General features: G+C 34.0%; 1 protein-coding gene across 2 annotated transcripts in view; it reads left to right on the plus strand.

Annotated features, from left to right (window-relative positions):
- Positions 1–18,791, plus strand: part of Kynu (kynureninase) — a 169,308-nt gene that overhangs the window by 122,736 nt on the left and 27,781 nt on the right. For both annotated transcript variants that reach the window (XM_013358843.3, XM_040294268.2), the window contains exons 9-10: positions 9,699–9,797; positions 10,540–10,613. In XM_013358843.3, the coding sequence (XP_013214297.1) occupies positions 9,699–9,797; positions 10,540–10,613 (173 nt within the window). The remainder of the gene's footprint in view (positions 1–9,698; positions 9,798–10,539; positions 10,614–18,791) is intronic.

Raw genomic sequence — 18,791 nt, forward strand, 5'->3', positions numbered from 1 at the left:
GTATGTTATGATATCCTTTTTTTTTTTTTGGTCTCATGTATTATCTATAAGAGCCTTAGGACTAATATAACCAAGTAGCATGAGAGCTCTGCCTTGCAGAAAATTACCCTTTGATTCTGGCTGCCATGCTGTTTGGTTTCTAAAGTCTTCTTGGAGCTCTTCGTGAAAGATTGTAACCTTGTCTCTTTCCCTTGGTATGTTTATTTCATTCTGTATTGTTTTCTATTTTAATAGGGAAGACTTCCTATTCTTACTGAGCTATTGGCATAAATAAGTAAAGGCTGAACATAAAGCACTAAAAAGTAGCAGAAAACAGTATCTTCTATTTCCAAACTAATTTTTGGAAAGAAACTGTGACCCATATAACACATTGACTTTTAGTACAGAATGAACCTAATACAAAATAATACTTAGTTGCTGCTTATAAACAGAGTCAGAATAAAAGGAAAAAGAACAGGGGTTTTTGAAAGCACTGATATATGAAGTCTTCATGAAAGGATGTACTTTTAATATATTCACTCAGAAATGAGATATTTAATGAGCTGCTAGAAGCCTTCTTACCCGACCTGACTGTTTTTGTTTTTAACGTAGCATCTATGTACACTTTTTAACCATAACACCTGAGTGTATTTTGAAAAGTTAAATGCTCTAAAATATGGTAAGAAACCTTATGTCGTACTCTTCCTTTCTTTCTAACATCATCCAGCAAATCCCTAATTGTGGACTTCTTAGGAAAGTCCTAATATCAGAGTTGACTAGCCAACCCTGTTTGTCTACTCATTTATATAGAGTCAACCAGCATGTCAAGTGCACACACACACACTTCCCTATAACATTTCCCCCACAGTGCTGGAGATTGATCCAAGGGCTTTGCATATGTTAGGAATCCTCTTTTGTGTATTTTTATTTTGAGACAGAGCCTCATTAAGTTGCCCAGGCTGGCTTCAAACCTGCAATTCTTCTGTCTCAGCCTCCTGAGTAGCTGGGTTTTAGTTGTACACCACATATCTGGTTTCCCTATAACTTTGGAAAAAAAAACATTCCCTTAAATTTTCCATCATACCCTTTCTTCTTAAAATAATACTTTTTGAACTTATAGCAGTGTAGTCCTATCATTATTTCCTATTGCTTTTGTATAAGCAAAAGAATACCTAAAGACTTTGTTTGTTGGTATGATGTAGAAGCTGCAGTCTCAGTCATAAGAAGGTCACATAGGAGTACCATCTAGTGGAAATTAATAGCATCCAAGGGACTATGGGGAAACTGGAATTTTCCCACCATAAAATTAGTGAAACTGATGAGAGGACCATTTCATCCACTATAGTCTGGGCAGTGTATATTCAGCGACTGAATTTATGAATAGCCATAGGCATGTCTTGCAGGCACCTCCCAGGGACCACAGGGCTACAGTAATGGGTGGTTAATCAAGTGGTTTGAACAAAGGCTATTTACCTACTTTAATATTTTGGGTTTTTTTTCAAGAATCCACAAGCATACCAAAGCATATTTACCCTTATAATTAAATCTGCCACTTATTAATGGTCTTTAGAATTCAGAGATGTTTTTAAGGTGAAGAATGAAATTAACTGAATAATAATGGTCAAGAGTCAATTTGTTACAGAATTAGTAAAATTATCCAAACTTTAATACCTTTAAAAAAATGTCGGCTGCACCATTTCATATTTTATTTTAATAAATAGAAAAATAATGAGTCAAAGTTGAGAGGGAATGTATAAGCTCTTCCCCTGGAAAGTTTAGCCCAATCCCTATGTATCATAGTATTCAAATGATTAGAAGAAACCTTGGTGCTGCAATAAGGAAGATGGCAAGAGCAAAGCATGTGTGTGATTCCTTATTTAGGGGAATTTTGAACATATTTTTAATTACTCTTTTGCCCAAGATACTTTATTTTAAAAGAAGCAACATCTGAACAAGTAATGTATATAATAAAATAGCATCAGAAAGACAGGATCTCAAAGAATCTTTTATTGGGGTTGGGGGTACTCAACCACTGAGCCACATCCCCAGCCCTTTTTTTTTTTTTTTGTATTTTATTTAGAGATAGGGCCTCACTGAGTTGCTTAGTGCTTCACCATTGCTGAGGCTGGCTTCGAACTTGCTATCCTCCTGTCTCAGCCTCCCAAGCACCTGGGATTACAGGTGAGTGCCACCGTACAGCCTCAAATTATCTTCTTTTAAAGTTTAACATCAGTTGAAAGACTATCGGTTGATAACTGCATGGCTTTATTAATTGCCAGCTGGCTGGGCTGGCAAGATGAGCTGGGTTCAAAGGAGCTGGATGCAGCAAAGAAACCATGCAAAACACGAACATGAGTTTCTAAGGTCAGGGTAGGACTGCTCAGTTACCCCAAGGGTCAGCTCCACGTTGGGCAGTGTTGAAAAGAACAAGAGAGTGAACCCCCAGCCCCCGAAACTCCCTATTTATTGGGGAGAAGACCTTTGATAGAATATACCACTCAAATAAGGCAAGGGGTAGAGTTTCAAAGGGTGGAGTCTTGCTTGGTGATGTTATATGGTCAGAAGATAGACTGACATCTTGGCAAGTCATACCCATCTCAGTATACTGTGTGGGATTACGGTAGAGAGGAAAGGCATTTGCATCACACAGCCCTATCAGCGTGCAATGCCAGACCATCTCCTCATATGCTCAAATGTGCATAGTTCACACACACAGCCCATGGATGGCTCACAACATTTATTTGTTCATTCGTTTACCTATTTTTCAATACTTTGGGTACATATTGTGCGAAAGTAGGAGGTAATGAGATTATAAAATGCTGCAAGAGAGATAAACAAACAGAGCTCTAGGATGACAGAGAGGAGAGAGATGGCAAAAGAACTGCCCCGTAGAAATTATCTTGTGAACAATACCTGAGTTAGGCAGGTGTGTGTCTTAGGTCATTATCTGTGAAAACTATAGACGGGGTAGTTCATAAGGAATAGAGCTTTATTCAACTCTTGATTCTTGCAGGCTGGGGAGTCCAAAAGCAAGTCACTGGCACCTGCTGAGAACCTTCTTTCTGCACCCTAGCATAGTGGAGGGCATCACATGACAAGGCAGAGCAAGTGTGCCAGTTTTGGTGTCTCTTCTTCTCTTTAGAGTGCCTGTAATGCAATCATGAGGGCCTCATTCTCCTGACCTTCTCTAATTATAGTCACCCCCAAAGGATTCACCCCCAAATATCATTAATTTGAATTTGGGGATTGAGTTCCCAACACATATAGACATTGTAGATATTCAAAACATAGTACCTAGCAAATGAGAAAAAAGAAGCCACTTTTGCAAATTAAGGGAGGGTGGTGTGGGGACTCTGAGGCAGGAGAGCTAGAAGAGACCAGGATTTAAGATTATAAAGAGCCATACCAAGGCTTTTGAGTTACATTTAGAACTTAATGCAGGCACTTTCTTGGAATCTGGGAATCCTTTCTATTCAAATGTGTGACTTAGAGAGTTGCTTAGAATAAGACAATATTGAGGCTTGATAGTCATTATATATTTAGTTATATATAATGTGTGATTCAAATGTGTGATTTAGAGAGTTGCTTAGAATAAGACAGGTTGTGAGTTTACAGATTAGTTGAAAAATTACTGCAATAGTTTAGGGATTGGCTATAGAGTGAGATAATGTGTTGACTGAACACTGCTATGCTATTATGGGTTGCATCGATGTGAGTATAAACACCTATGGGTAATTATAAATAAAAATGTTTTGAAAAATATTTTTATTTTAAAAATTGCATAAAGGAGGAAATCAAGTGCAGAGTATCTGTTTGTGGCTATGTACATGGTGTAACTACTCTTACAGGTAAAATAATGAAAATATCTACCAGGATGACTGTAGTTTGGGAGTTATTCAGTTTTATTCTTTATTTTTTAAGATGCTGCCATCTAGTGACACATTTGTAAAACTACTTTGTGGTAATCTCAAATTTGTATCTTCTGGTCCTTTCTTCCAAACAGTCCCGTTTTAATAATTCATGCTTTCTGCCATCCATACGGAAAGGACTATACATGCATTAAAACATATTGTAGAAGCTTCAAGTGATTTTTTGATGTGATGCCACAGCTGTGGCTACAGGGCTTTTAATAATGGGATCTACTAGGTGAAGTTTTGTGGTTTCTTGGTATCATTTTTTTATAAATAATTAAAAATGAAATAAAAGCACTATCCTTGAGTTTTCTAAGAAAAGTTGAGTTGTAAAAAAACATATTTATGAAAAGTTTAGTTTAAAAGTGCTTAATAAAATATCATTGCTCTTATTAGAAATGTTATTAAGTAGGAAAAGGATATCAAATTCAGAGAAAGCTTTAACTTTTTTTCAAATGGAATTCCAGTACTACCTGTGTATCTTAAAACACAAACTAATTAAATATATAATGACTATCAAGCCTCAATATTGTTCTACAACTTTGATTACCTCTAATTCTGGATGAAAATTAATTGTATTTCTTCTCTATCATTCTCAAAGTTACATAAGCACAGAGAACCACTCTTATTAATATGTATAGTTCAACTTTTTGGTAAGAAAAAAGTACAAATCTATCCAGAACCCCAGAAAAGCAATAATAATAAAGCCAGTTAAGAACGTTTTTTCCCTGTGAAATACTAGATGCCATCATATTATAATGAGTACAGTTTTTAATTAGCCAACTTTACAATATATTGAGTTTTTGTTTGAGAAACGAATGCCACAGAGTAGCAGTAAGCACCTTTTTTCAGGCTGGGGATGTGGCTCAAGCGGTAGCGCGCTCGCCTAGCATGCGTGCGGCCCAGGTTCGATCCTCAGCAGCACCACATACCAACAAAGATGTTGTGTCCGCCGAGAACTAAGAAAAAAATAAATAAATGTTAAAATTCTCTCTCTCTCTCTGTCCCCCTCTCTCACTCTCTCTTTAAAAAAAAAAAGCACCTTTTTTCTGTTATAGACAACATAGTAAATGTTTTAGGCCATGTGGATCCTATGATGTCTGATGTAGTTATTCTACTGCCATAAAGGAACCATGTCTGTATTAAATAGGCAAGACTGGTGTTCATGGTATTCCAATATAATTTTTTATATACAAATAGTTTATTGTCTGCATATCTCTTCTGTAGGGAAAGCACCTGTAATAAAAAATGGGGGTTATTCATTCTTAAATGGTGTTTGAAAAATTCTAAAATTGATCCTGCAAAATTATTTACATCAAGAACGTTATCTCAGCCAGGCATGGTAGTGCACACCTGTAATCCCAGCAACTTGGGAGATTGAGGCAGGAGTATGGCAAGTTCAAACCAGCCTCAACAACTTAGTGAAGCCCTACACAATTTAGGAAGACCCTATCTCAAAAATTTTAAAAAATAAAATAAAAAGAAAGGTGGGTGTAGCTCACTGGTAAAACACTCCTGAGTTAAATCCCTGATTTTAAGAAGAAGGAAGAGGAGAAGGAGGAAGAGGAATAGGAGGAAGAAGAGGAGGAAGAGGAGGAGGAGGAGGAGATGAAGATCATCCCAGTCAATAAAAGTTTTCCTTAGATGGTGCAGGAAATCTAAAGTTTTAGTGTGTACATGTGCTAATGGTAAACCAACAGTGGATGAAACCAGAGATAAAACAGAAAGGAATTATCAGTTTTTCTTTTTAAACTCAAGTTCATATATAAGGTGATTTTCATATGGAATGAATCATTTAGTCTTCTAGAAAAAAATCTTAATGTTTCAGTATGGAGAAAGTCAAATGATTTTGATCATATGCAATTAAATTAGAAAGTTACTACTTAAGTACAATTTGGATAGTAGTTATCTGTTGTTCCATTGTCTGGGAATTTAGTAGAAAGAAATTTGGCTTCTTTTCTATATCAGGGTGAATTTCCACTAATACACTCAAAATGCTTGAAACCATGAGGCAAGTAAATAACCAAGAACAGTTGGAGCCTGAGAGGTTGTTAGGGGCTACAGCTATACCACTTTGGGGTATTTACCTTGAAGAATTAAAGTCATCTTACTACAGTGATACATACATACTTATATTAATAGCAGCACAATTCACAATAGTCAAACTACCTAGGTATCTAACAGTGTATGAGTGGATAAAGAAAACGTAGTCTATATACACAATGGAGTTTTATTCAGCCCTAAAGAAAAATAAAATTATGACATTTCCAGGAAAATGGATGGAACTAGAGACTATCAGGTTAAGTGAAAAAGGTCTAAATCAGAAGGTTAAGGGTTGTGTGTTTTCTCTCATATGAGGAAGCTAGAATGGAAAAAAAAGAAAATAAAGGTATGAATGGATCTCCTAAAAATCAAAAGAAGATCAATAGAGGAAAGGGACCAAGGAGTGGGAGGTAGGGAAGGAAGCGGGAAATGCTGAGGAGTGACATTGGCCAAGTTATATTGTTATATCGGGTGCATATATGAATATGTAACAATAAATACCTTCATTATGTACAACTCTAATGTACCAATTTAAAAATGTGGGAAAAAATAGAAAATAAAGAAATTTTTTTTAAAGAAGAAGTGTTAGGGTCTAGAGCCAATATATAAGGAAATCACATGGAGTCAAAATTATCTCTGTAATTCTCTCCCGAACAATATGAACTTTCCCTCTACCATTGAATAGAAAGGTCCTGATTTTTAAAAAATTGAAGATTAGATAAAACAACTTTTAGGGTCTGTATTATATATATATATATCTTTAGTGATGAGCATAGATAAATGCTCGTCCCAACAGGCAAACTAAAAGGAATTCAAGAGTAACTGATTCTAACCTCCCATCTTATGATCATCTTGGAATGTCAGCTACAATTCCTAAGACCAGGTAAATTATGTCTTGCCCTTTTTGGACTGAGTGTATGTATCATTAGTTCTTGCCATGAAAATGCTGTGTAACAAACTATTTGAGAACCAGCTACCTTGAAATAATAATCATTCATCTATGGGTCACTTTGGTGTCAGCTAATCTACTCAGGAGTTGGCTGGAGAGGTCCTGATAATGTCAGCTAACCTCATTTATGCATCTGCTGCCAACCAAGTGGTGTAGTAATGCAGGAGACACAGGCTGAGCTCAGGTGAAGAAATTTCTTTTCCTTATGGGCTGGCAGATTGACCAAAGCAAGTCCTTCCCTAAGAGAGCAGCAAGCCAAGTCACACAGGTGGTTTTTCCTTCCTCCTCCTCCTCCTCCTCCTCCTCCTCCTCCTCCTCTTCCTTCTCCTCCTCCTCCTCCTCCTCCTCCTCTTTCTTAAATATGTTTAGTTGTAGATGGACACAATACCTTTATTTATTTATTTGTTTGTTTATTTTTTAATTTATTTATTACTGGTGCTGAGGATCAAACTCAGTGCCTCATCACACTAGGCAAATGCTCTGCCACTGAGCTACAACTCCAGTTCACACAGGTGGTTTTGGAGACTCCTTTTGTTGTTGTTTGTTTGTTTTGTTTTGCTTTTTTACATGTGTTAACATTATTCTTTTGGTCAAACAAATCAGATGACTGAGACCACCAGCTGAAAATTACACATTGCCCTCAGTGGAAGTAACTGAAAAGTTATAGAGCAAAGTATTTGGATACAAGAAAGAGCAAAGCATCAGAACCATTAGCGAAACTGACCACAGTGTGTGTACTTGGATAACTTGTTTGTACTAAAGCAGGAGTTCTGAAGCTTTTTACAAATGGAAAACCTTTATACTTTGTTTTAATTAGCTGTTGCATCATTCTGGCCAAAAGACCCCGCAGAAACAACTTAAGAGGAGAAAAGGTCTATTTTTGCTCATAGTTTCTGAGGTTAAGTCCATGATCAGCTGACTCCATAGCTCTGTGGCCAATAGGTAGAACATCATGGCAGAAGGGCATAGTGGAGAAAATCAAATCAGGACATGGGATCAAAAAGCAGAGAGAGAGAGAGAGAGAGAGAGAGAGAGAGAGAGAGAGAGAGAGAGAGAGAGAGAGAGAGAGATTGCTCTGCTTACCAGGGACAAAATATAAACCTAAAAGGCATACTCTTGTTTACCTTCTTCCTCCAGCCACACCCTGTGTTACCACCCAGTGATTCCGAATCAGTGGTTTAATCCACAGAGTACATTACAACCCTCATAATCTAATAATTTCACTTCTGAACACTCTTCCATTCCCTCACACATGAACTTTTGAAGGACACCTCATATCCAATCCATCACACACTTTTAACAATCATCAAGGATCTCAAAGAGGACTTGATGTGTTTAGATCTATTTATATTTACAGTATTTGCAATTCAAACAGAATTTTCAAGTGTCTTTATTTTAGAATAACAGCAAGCATATTACTTACTAACATAATAAATATATTTTTGGGCTGGGGTTGTGGCTCAGCCTTAGAGCTCTTGCCTAGCACATGAGAGGCCCTGGGTTTGATCCTCAGCACCACATAAAAAATGAAGAAATAAAATAAAGGTATTGTGTCCAACTACAACTAAAAAATATATAATTCAATATAAAAGAGTATATTGTTATTAAAAAGTATGTTTTCTAGAACAAACAAGCTAAAAAAGAGTCCTTGGTGAATTCATTAACATCTGACAAATAATAGCTGACATTTTATACCTACTTCCTCTCCATTGAATCTTTGTTTTCCTCTTCATGGTGAAGCATATAAAATAATTGGTACTCATGCAGATATATTGTTGTAAAAGGCAAAAAATGGCTTAACAGCCCTTTTAGTTAATTGTGGATTTTCTTTGATATCGCACTAAAACTTGACAAGTGAGAACTTCTTAGGAGTTGCTTTGTGGAATGTGAAGAAAAATCACTGAAATCACTAAACTTTCTGTACCTTATTATATTAAAATCTATTGATATATATTAAATATGATTATACTGAATATATTATATATTGAATAGTTCTATTTATACATGATTTGTAACATCAAGCATTGATTATTTGGAAAATATTTAGTTCATTGAATTATATATATTTTCTAAATATTGACATTTAATTATAAACATTTTAAAAATTATACTTTGTGACTAAATTTATCAGAAATATCTCAATACTGGGAAGTAATCATGCTTATAGAAGTGGATACCAGTTTTCCACAATTCTAGTTGGTTTAGAAAAGTAATTTTATCACTTGAGTAAAAATACTACAGGCTATTTTCCTTCAAGTGAAACTATACATTTTCAAAAGAATGTCTGTCAGATACCCAGTATGAATCACAAGTGTTTGTCTATCACTTGCTTTTTCATGCAAAACTAGTTCTCCATCCATGAAATTTTAAAGTGACTAGTTGAGCTAACAACTCAACCAATTACACAAGTGCATTCCTTTGTGGTCACCATCCTATTTCTAAATGTGGTCATACATCAAACCTTAAAAACATGAGAAATAAGTCACTCTTATTTAATAAAAATTGATCCTTTTTGTAGCTTTAGTAAGGATATTTTTAGGTGAACCCTCTCTTTCCCCCTAGTGAGTGGTGGGACAAATGCAGTGACTTCTGATTCTGTCTGGTGCTAATGCCTTGTGTTCTGCTAAGGTGCCAGATTTTAGATTGTTGGTGCAAATGTCAACCTACTGAAGAAGAGGGGGGAAAATAGTCTTTGTGAATCAAAGGATGGACCATGACTTATGGCATAACAATTTGCTATAGATTTACTTAAAGATATTTGTATTACTATTTTTAATCATTGCAGTAAATTCAGATTTTTTCATGTTCTTCCTTAGGGTTGTTTTGTTGGCTTTGATCTGGCACATGCAGTTGGAAACGTTGAACTCCACTTACATGACTGGGGAGTCGATTTTGCCTGCTGGTGTTCCTACAAGGTAAAAACAATTTAACTTATTTATAGCCTTTTATTTCACACTGATATTAATCTAAAGGAAAAACTGGCTCCATGGGTCAATTTCAAAGATTGAAGTTACTTTGCTCCATTTCTTTCATTACTGTATGGTCTGATTTTAGTTATAAGTAGAATTGTATGAAGAATGATATGATATTTAATTTTAGCACTTCCATCATTACAGAGAACTTATTTCTTTAATTCCTAAGCTGTTATGAAAAAACCAAAAGGTTCTAGAGAAAGAGTTCCACAATTAGAACTTAATTCAAATTGATTAGGATTCTTACTGTTAGTAAGCTGTGAAATTTCTTCATATGTAAATATAATTCTTAGGCAATCAGCTTGGTATTTGAAAACAATTTAATTAATAGGTGAAAATAAAACAAATTTAATATAGGTATTTAAAATGTGATAATTTTATTATTATTTCAATATTAAAATTAAAATAATTTAAATATAGGAGCTTTGAAATTAGACCTCAATGGAGCTATCTACTAACAGAGGAAAAATTTGATCAAAATTTTAAAAAGAGCAGTTTTGTTATCAACCTAACAAAACAAATTTTCATTAGGTTTTCATTTAACAAGGTGCCCCAAGATTCTGTTTTATTTCAAAAGTTCAAAAATTTTAAAGTAAAATGTTATATTTTCATTTAAAAACTATGATATTGTTTATTTTTAATATATTTAGGTAAATTCATAAAATTTAACTTATTTTCCATTCAGTATTTAAATGCAGGAGCAGGAGGTCTTGCTGGTGCCTTTGTCCATGAAAAGCATGACCACACAATAAAACCTACGTGAGTACCATCTTCCAATCCTTCTTTGGCGATGAACAAATAAATGCATTTTCATAGTATGAAAAATTTACAGAAATTTCTAAGATGCTATCCAATGGGAATCAGAATTGGATTGCAATTATTTTACTACTCTATTAACATTAAAATGCTTTATCAAAAATAAACGCTTTTGAAAGACTTCAATTGGTTGAACAAGAAATTTAGTCATAAAAGGGAAGCTTCAATGCTAAAACGAGCCACTGCAATCAACTAGAGCAAATGGTTATATGAAAAAAAGACTGCTTGAATTTGGTTTTTCAAAAATTAGACTTTAGAAAATTTTGGATTCCTCACACTGATGAATAAATCAAAGAAAACCAGAGCCGTGCCTAATAGAGGCTTGAACGTGGCATGTATTATTAAAATTAAATCTACCTTTAAAGCTATAAAATGTTACAGGATGGCTTGTAGGGAATATCTTTTGTCCTAAAAGATTTTATCTTCCATGAAACCTGAAGAAGCTGAACATTGAACAACACTGATGACATAAAAAAAGTAGTATTTTTCTATTTTATATAACTCTCTTTATGTTTTAGAGCAAGTATAAATGCAAATGTAATACACCAACACATTTACACATTTTTATTTGACTGAGGAACTTATAACTGTTCCTTTTATTTTTATCTGGTATAGAGATAAAGGAATAATATTCTGAGAAGTGGGGGGGAAGCCTTTTTATTGTTGTTGTATTGAAATGTGTGTGATGGGGAGACTGTCTAGACTCCCAATAGATAACATAATAATGTTTGATTAGTTTTCTGAATCCTTTCAGACACTGGCTGAGTGGTATAATCTTTACAGGAATTGAAGTGGAATTAGTAATAGATCTTGCAGCACCTCACATTTCTGAAGTTATGTGCATATATAAATCCTAGGAATTTAAAATGGTTTTCTATAATTTATTTAATAGTGTCTAAAATTTCTTCACAATTTTAAAATTTTTAAATTAAAGAGCACATTTCTTTTAGACAGACATTTAATAAGTCATTCATCTTCGTTGTTGTTACTACATTAGATTTTTCTCTCTGTCTCAAATACTCAGAGAACAATATCAAGTATATATTATAAGGTTACTATACATATTTTAAAAGTCCTCCTCTATATTTTTAGCAAATCCCATTGATAGCATCTCACATAGCACAATTATTTTCCACACAGGTGGTACCCAAGATGTTTCCTGCTTTTGTGTGATGACTCCCTTTACTTATTCTCCCTTTACTTAAATTATAGTAGACCAGGTTCATATTCTAGCTTGACTTCTTGCTGATCTGTTTAGGCTTCTTAATGGAAATATTATCAGCACTTACCTCATAGTCAAATTTTGTGAGAAAAAAAATGAGATGATATATCTAAAGCACTAACTGTAAACACTTAAGCATTTTACTATATGTGATTGATACATGTGGAGCTATATTTTAAAAATCCAAAATAAGAGAAATTTAAAAAACATGATGGGTGACATTTTTAACAATGTCATTGGGGCATTATTTAATGTTATTCAGTAATTATCTAATATTTACTCCTAGATATTGTGTTTACTCATTGTAAATTTGTATACTAACATATAGACTTCTACCCAGTTGGAGATCATTTTTCTCATGCAGTAAAGATAACCCCTAGAGTTATAGTTTGTGACATTATAGGATTTTAAATAATTTTTGCCTATCACCAAGTTTATTTCAACAGATCTTTCCCCAAATTGACTGTATAAATCCCCATTCCTGAACTTTCTTTTTTACTGCCCTTTTCATCTCACTGGTTCTCCCATTAATTACTGAGTTGAATGAGATATTTCTTGCATGTTCACTTTGTATTTGTGTGAGAGCCATGCTTTTAGCTTTTTTGAAAATACATGCATTGCATTTTATCCAATTCACTCTGGAGTCTGATGGGACTCAAATTAGGTTTGACTAGTAAATTCTGCCTTAAAGGAAACCCTGTTCTCAACCACTGAACCATATCCCCAGTCTTTTTTCTTTTTTTTTCTTTTCTTTTTTTTTTTTTTTTGTATTTTAGGGCCTCACTGAGTTGCTTAGAGCTTCCCTAAGTTGCTAAAGCTGGCTTTGAACTCATGATCCTTCTGTCTCAGCCACCTGAGCCACTAGGATTACAGGCGTGGGTTACTTACTGCACCTGGCTGGAAACCCTGTTCGGAGCTTTTTCATGTTGTTTTCTCATATTCTTAAATTTTCTTAACGTGATGCCTAGTGACTACTTCAAGTGCTGCCAATTTCTATCCTTAATTTCCTCTTCTCTACAAGGTATCATGCAATGTATTTGATTTGTGTTAGAGAATTAGAGCTTTTTAATTAGTGATGGAAAGTAGCAGATTTATTTATACAAGGCAAGGATCTGCTATTTTCATATAATCTGTTCAGTATCCATGAGAGAAAAAGTAATGCTTTGCCAAACTTTACTTTGTATTCCATAGTGTATTTTACTTCTTTATGAATCTACAAATAAACATCACCTTCCACAAGAGTGTAAGAGTAAGCAACAGGAAGACTTGAAAGTCAAAAATATCACATTGAGCAAGACTCATTGTTTAGATGTTAGGATAATATTCAATAAGCAAACTTATTTTAAAGATGAGGGGAAGAAACATTTCTTGTGGAAAATATGTATAGTGCAGAGATTAAATACAACTTAAACTTCAAAAGTTCCTGTATGAGGACTAACTCTTGCCAGTTAATAATTATATTTTAGCTGTTAGGTTTTGAGGATCAGCTAATTAAATATGTTTAACAAATCTTCCACTACTTGTAATTTTTTTCAATTTTCTTAGAACATTAGAGAGACTATGGAGAGTTTGTGTTGTTAAAATATTCAGTATGATAGCTGAGAACCATATGGAGAACATCGAGTATACCAGAATGAATGTAACTGCTCATATATATATTACACTTTGTGAAGTCATCTTTGTTGCTTAAAGAAGGGTGACATCTAGTGGCTAAATATATTATTTCAACGAAATGGTATCCAAATAACGTTTCTTGTTTTAGTCATTCACCCTTTAACAAGTACTTTAAAGTGTGTGTGTGTGTGTGTGTGTGTGAGAGAGAGAGAGAAAGAGAGAGAGAGAGAGAGAGAGAGAGAGAGAGAGAGAAAAGAGAGAGAGAGAGTGTTTAAATGATTGACTATGTGTTTAATAGTACAAGAATTTCATATTTAAAGCCTTGAAGAAAGAGGAAGAGTAGGATGAAGGTGGGAGTCACGGAAGGGGGAATTCCTTGTGTGTGCTTAAACAGCAGTCTTAGGTCCTCATCAAGGCTGAGATAAGAAAAGTATTAAGGGAATGGGCAGCCCCCAGGTGCAGAGTGGATTCCAGCAAAGTAACAGTGAATTGGAGAGTTTAAAATTGGTATGTGATTCTGAAATTGACATTGATATAATGTTTCCATTAGCATCTGAGAGATTACATCTGTATAAGAAATTTCACTTTCATTTTTTTATAAACAGGCATATTGGCCATTGTTCAAAACTGAGCCCTTTGCCCATAAAGAGAAAGAGTAAATTAGAAGACAGAGTCAATCCACTGCATTAAGTATCATAACTCAAACTGTTATTCTCAACTAGAATTTAACCTTTTCCTAATTCATCATCACATTTTAATGTTGAAATGGCATATCCTAAACCTAGTTTGTAGTTAAGAATTATAATAAATGAGTATTGTAAATAAATGAGTTGCTAGGAGTTTCCCCCTCAGGTCAGTATTCAGTGTAGTTGACAAAGTTAATTATTTCCTCAAGATATAGAGAGAAATACTTTTAATTGTATGATTTTAACATTCAAGAATATATAACTAAAATGTAAATAATTTGTTGAATTATCAATATTGACCTTTTCTATTCTATATTTTTCAGATCAATATTTGCACTTTTAATCTAGGGGACTCAAAAATATCTGAATCTCATAGATTATTCTTTTATAAGATCCCATAGTTTGCCTTTCAATACTATACCTGCTTTTTTGAAAGTCTCTACTATGAAAATAAGAGTGGATCATATGAACTGCTTTATTATTATTATTATTATTATTATTATTATTATTATTATTATTCAGTGAAATCATGTGTACAGGCAAACTTACTTTCACTCTAGCATAATAAACCTCCAAATGTCCCCAGTATATGAGATCTTTTGAAATATTCATTTACCCTGGGATAGGTTTTGAACTTTTTTTGAGTGGCCAAGAGTAAGGCCTACTGATAAGTTTCATGAAAATGCTCTAATTTTAATTCAGGCCAACACTTTTCCATAATCAGTGAGAAGTATTTGAAAAGTTTACAGATGACATTTTTAAGGTTTTATAAACGGCTTGATTTTGTAATTAACAGGTAATTAACAGGTTTAAAAGAACAAGCTAAAGATGCTAGCTGACTTCAGTGTATGACTAAGGCAAATTTTGTTATTTAAAAATGCATGTACTTGTTATCATTTGGCAACTACAAAATATGGCCAGCAAGGAAATCTCAGAAAGTTCAAGAAAGAATAAAAATTCACATCAAGAATCTTCAGCCAAATGATTTAAAAATCATGAATTTACAGTATTCTTGGCCCAACTGTATAATTAATGTTCTTTGGGGAGATAACTTATAGTCATTTGTTTTAGGGAATGCTAACCAGATATATTTCAACTCCACATACGTGTTAAGGCCACCATTGCCCCAAACTTACTTGCGATCTACACCTTGGTTTACTTTCTTGGTGGTTCTTTCAGACTTGCTACTTATCCAGTTCCAATCTAGTACTTACACAAGTTCTCCCTGTGTAAAGACAGAGAACCATTGCAGACAGGTGGAATTGGCAAGAGGTGGGAATTCGAAAGGCTTCCAGTGCTCTCAGGTGGGATAGATCAATACCATCAACATATCAGCATTTTTTTCAGAATCCCAGCTGATATGATGAGAGTTCCTGAGGCCTCTGTTCTATGTAGGCTCTTCTGGAATGAGGAATGAGGAGTTCAGTATTAACATGGACAATTTCTCAGCTACCACTTGTAATTGACCAGCCCCTCTAACTTTAACATTTATTCTCTACTCCTCTAAGCATCTGGGATAATATTGTCTTTTGCTTCTGCTCCAATGGTAAGTATTTTCCTGTATTTTGTAAGATTTCTCTTTCACTTTTTTATTAACTCTCTCATAGTCTCAACTCTTGCTCTTCTTGCCTAGTAGCGTCTCATCCGCAGTCATGATGGTCATGATTTAAGCTGTACATATTTGTAGAAGACACTAATCTACATTTCCAGATTTGCCCCTTGCCCAGTTTTTAGCCCTTTTGCATCTGATTGCAACTTGTAAGAATTTCTCATTATCCAGACATTATCCCTGTCTCCAAAGATACAGGCAATGAAGGAAAGCAAAGATTGTCTTAAAAGAAAAAATATTTGCTAATGAACTACCCATTTATAAAATTAGTCATTACCTGAGCACCTCTTTTTTTTTTTTTTTCTTTTGGGTTTTTGCTTTTTGAAGTGCTGAAGATCAAACCCAAGTCTTCAGGAACAATAGGCAAGCCCTCTACCACCGAGCATTCATCCCTATGAATTATTTTAAATAATATCTTCCTGATCACAGAATACTATACATATAAGATAATATAATGAAACATAATAATCATAGATTTTAAAGTGAGATTCTTAAAGAGACCTGGGATTTCATGAGGCAAGTGAAGCTGGAAAATTGCTGAATCACAAAATGAGAATTTATCAAGGAGTCCTTAGCAGATTAAGTAAAAGAGATTTGATAAGGTACTTCAAAAGCATATGACTTGAATATTAATAGTATAAACAAAATGGTGAATAACTAAAAAAAACTATTACCTTAAAGGTCATGATGAAAAGTTAAACATAATATGAAGTGGATTATATTTGCTACAGTATCATTTTGTCAAAGTACATGCCAAAAAATGAAGCCTATATTTACCATACGGTCTTTTTAAGATGAGCATATTATAAATTTAGTCTAAATTTTGTCAAATTATAAGTTTAAATCTTTTATAATTTTTAACTTTATATTTTAATATGCATCTCAGAGACAATTTTTTTTCCTTACTAGGTTTAAAATTGATTTTATTAAGAGACATTTTCCCATTTGTCTTTAGATGATGAGACCTTCCAGTATGTCTGTATACATATGAATATGTGTGCATATGTGTATGCACGTGTGCATGTGTGTGTGTCTATTTTCTATTTCAAAAATTTAATAAGATAAAGCTCACATTTTACTCTGACACAGATATTTTTCTAAGCTGGTCATTGTTCATGTAAAGGAAACAATCCTTAATTGATTAAGAAAGCATAAACAAATATAACCAACAAATACTTCTGTGCAAAAATCTTTCTTAAACAATAAAACTTTTGGGCTGGGGTTGTGGCTCAGTGGCAGAGTGCTTGCCTCGCACATGTGAGGCACTGGGTTCGATCCTCAGCACCACATAAAAATAAATAAACAAAATAAAGATATTGTGTCCATGTATAACTAAAAAAAAATTTTAAATAAGTAAAACTTTCTTGATGGAATTAAAAAGAGGTTATTGTTTATGATTTTTAAATCTTACTGGCCTTTTGGAGAGAGATTATTTAAATAGTCAAAGAGTGAGATAAATGACAGAAAACACAAAATTAGAATATGTGTCCTAAGGCAACCTCTAATTAATGGCTTGGAGAATTCTCGGACTAACTTTTCCATAGTAGCTGTGGAGGCAAAATGACTAATTCAGAGGTTCTTGGGAAAAGCCTGAGCAAGGAGGTAGGAAACTAAAGACATGAATCCTCTGTAAAATAGAACACAGTGTTAACTAAGTGAATAAATTCACTCTCTGTTACTTTGAAAGCTGAAAATGTTGCCTATAAGAGAGATTCACTTCATAAATTTCATAAATTTCAGAAGATATAAAAAGAAGAAAGAATTATTTAAATGGCATTTCTTAAAGGGATATGTCAAGTGATCTTTTCCTCTTTATCTCTTTACTAGAATTTTTATGGAATCTGAGTTATTGACTTAACATTTTAAATTTTGCCTCATTATCATAAAATTGCCCTTTATCCCTATTCTACAATATTTTAGAAATTATACATGATGGTAAAATCAGGATTTTAAGTTCTCACGTATTTCTAGAGCCACACTCATGCATTACATCTATCCTCTGTCTTGGTCTTCAAATTGTCCCTCCAAGGGGTCCAGAAATGGGCAACTTACCTAAAGAACACTCATCTGTGGCATCATAACACATAACCTAAACTTATTTTTATTCAGAAACTGTTTAATGAAAATAGTTAGGAAAGGATTTCTTGTTTTCTTGGCTTGACAGTTTCAACTATGTAGAATTATCCAAATAATTTTCCTGTATGGTGAGTTTAGGCTTCGATCATAAAAATAACTTATTTGTTTGGAAGTGTGATCACAGTTTAAAATAAATTCAGTAAATAGTCTATTTTTTGTTTGTTTTTGCTACCCAGGAGATTAAATAATCCTAGTTCTTAAATTAAGCCAAAATAGTAATTATCTGTATTAAAAAATACATTAAGTCCACTCCTGTTCACAAATCACTACTCTCAGATAATAATGACATGATCATTAATTCAAGAACACTGAAATCCTTTGAAACCTCAAAATTTACTTTCTGTTCTAAAATTGCAGTCCGGTGTCTCCGAAGATATATGGGGGTCAATGATCTTTTCAGACATTAAAAGTAAAATTTATCAAAGAGCTTCGGCTTTTGTTTTAATTGCTTCAAGTTTTGTTCTGAAAGTGACCTTTGAAATCTACAGGGTTTTTTTTTTAACTAACTTGCTAATTTTTAATACATTCTTATTTACAAAGTGCATGTATTCATCTGGTTCTTTATGAGTGCCAAAGGAGCCAGGCTAGAGGTTTGTTGTCATGTCACATGTACCTTGTATGTAGGTGACTCTTATATGTGGACTCTTCACATACAGACCAGTGGGGATCCTGAGACATCGGAGACTGGGAAGGGTTAGCTTAACAGACCACAGGACACTTGGAATATATTGCTCGGGACAAACATCTAAACTATGGGATCCATTTTATCTTTGTTCACCTGCTTTTACTCTCCAAAGAATATAATTTGGGTAGGAATTACCCTTTAATCCATCACTTTTATGATCAGCTCCTGT

The sequence above is a fragment of the Ictidomys tridecemlineatus genome, chromosome 7 (genome assembly GCF_052094955.1).
Source record: "Ictidomys tridecemlineatus isolate mIctTri1 chromosome 7, mIctTri1.hap1, whole genome shotgun sequence".
In the NCBI taxonomy this organism is placed as follows: domain Eukaryota; kingdom Metazoa; phylum Chordata; class Mammalia; order Rodentia; family Sciuridae; genus Ictidomys; species Ictidomys tridecemlineatus.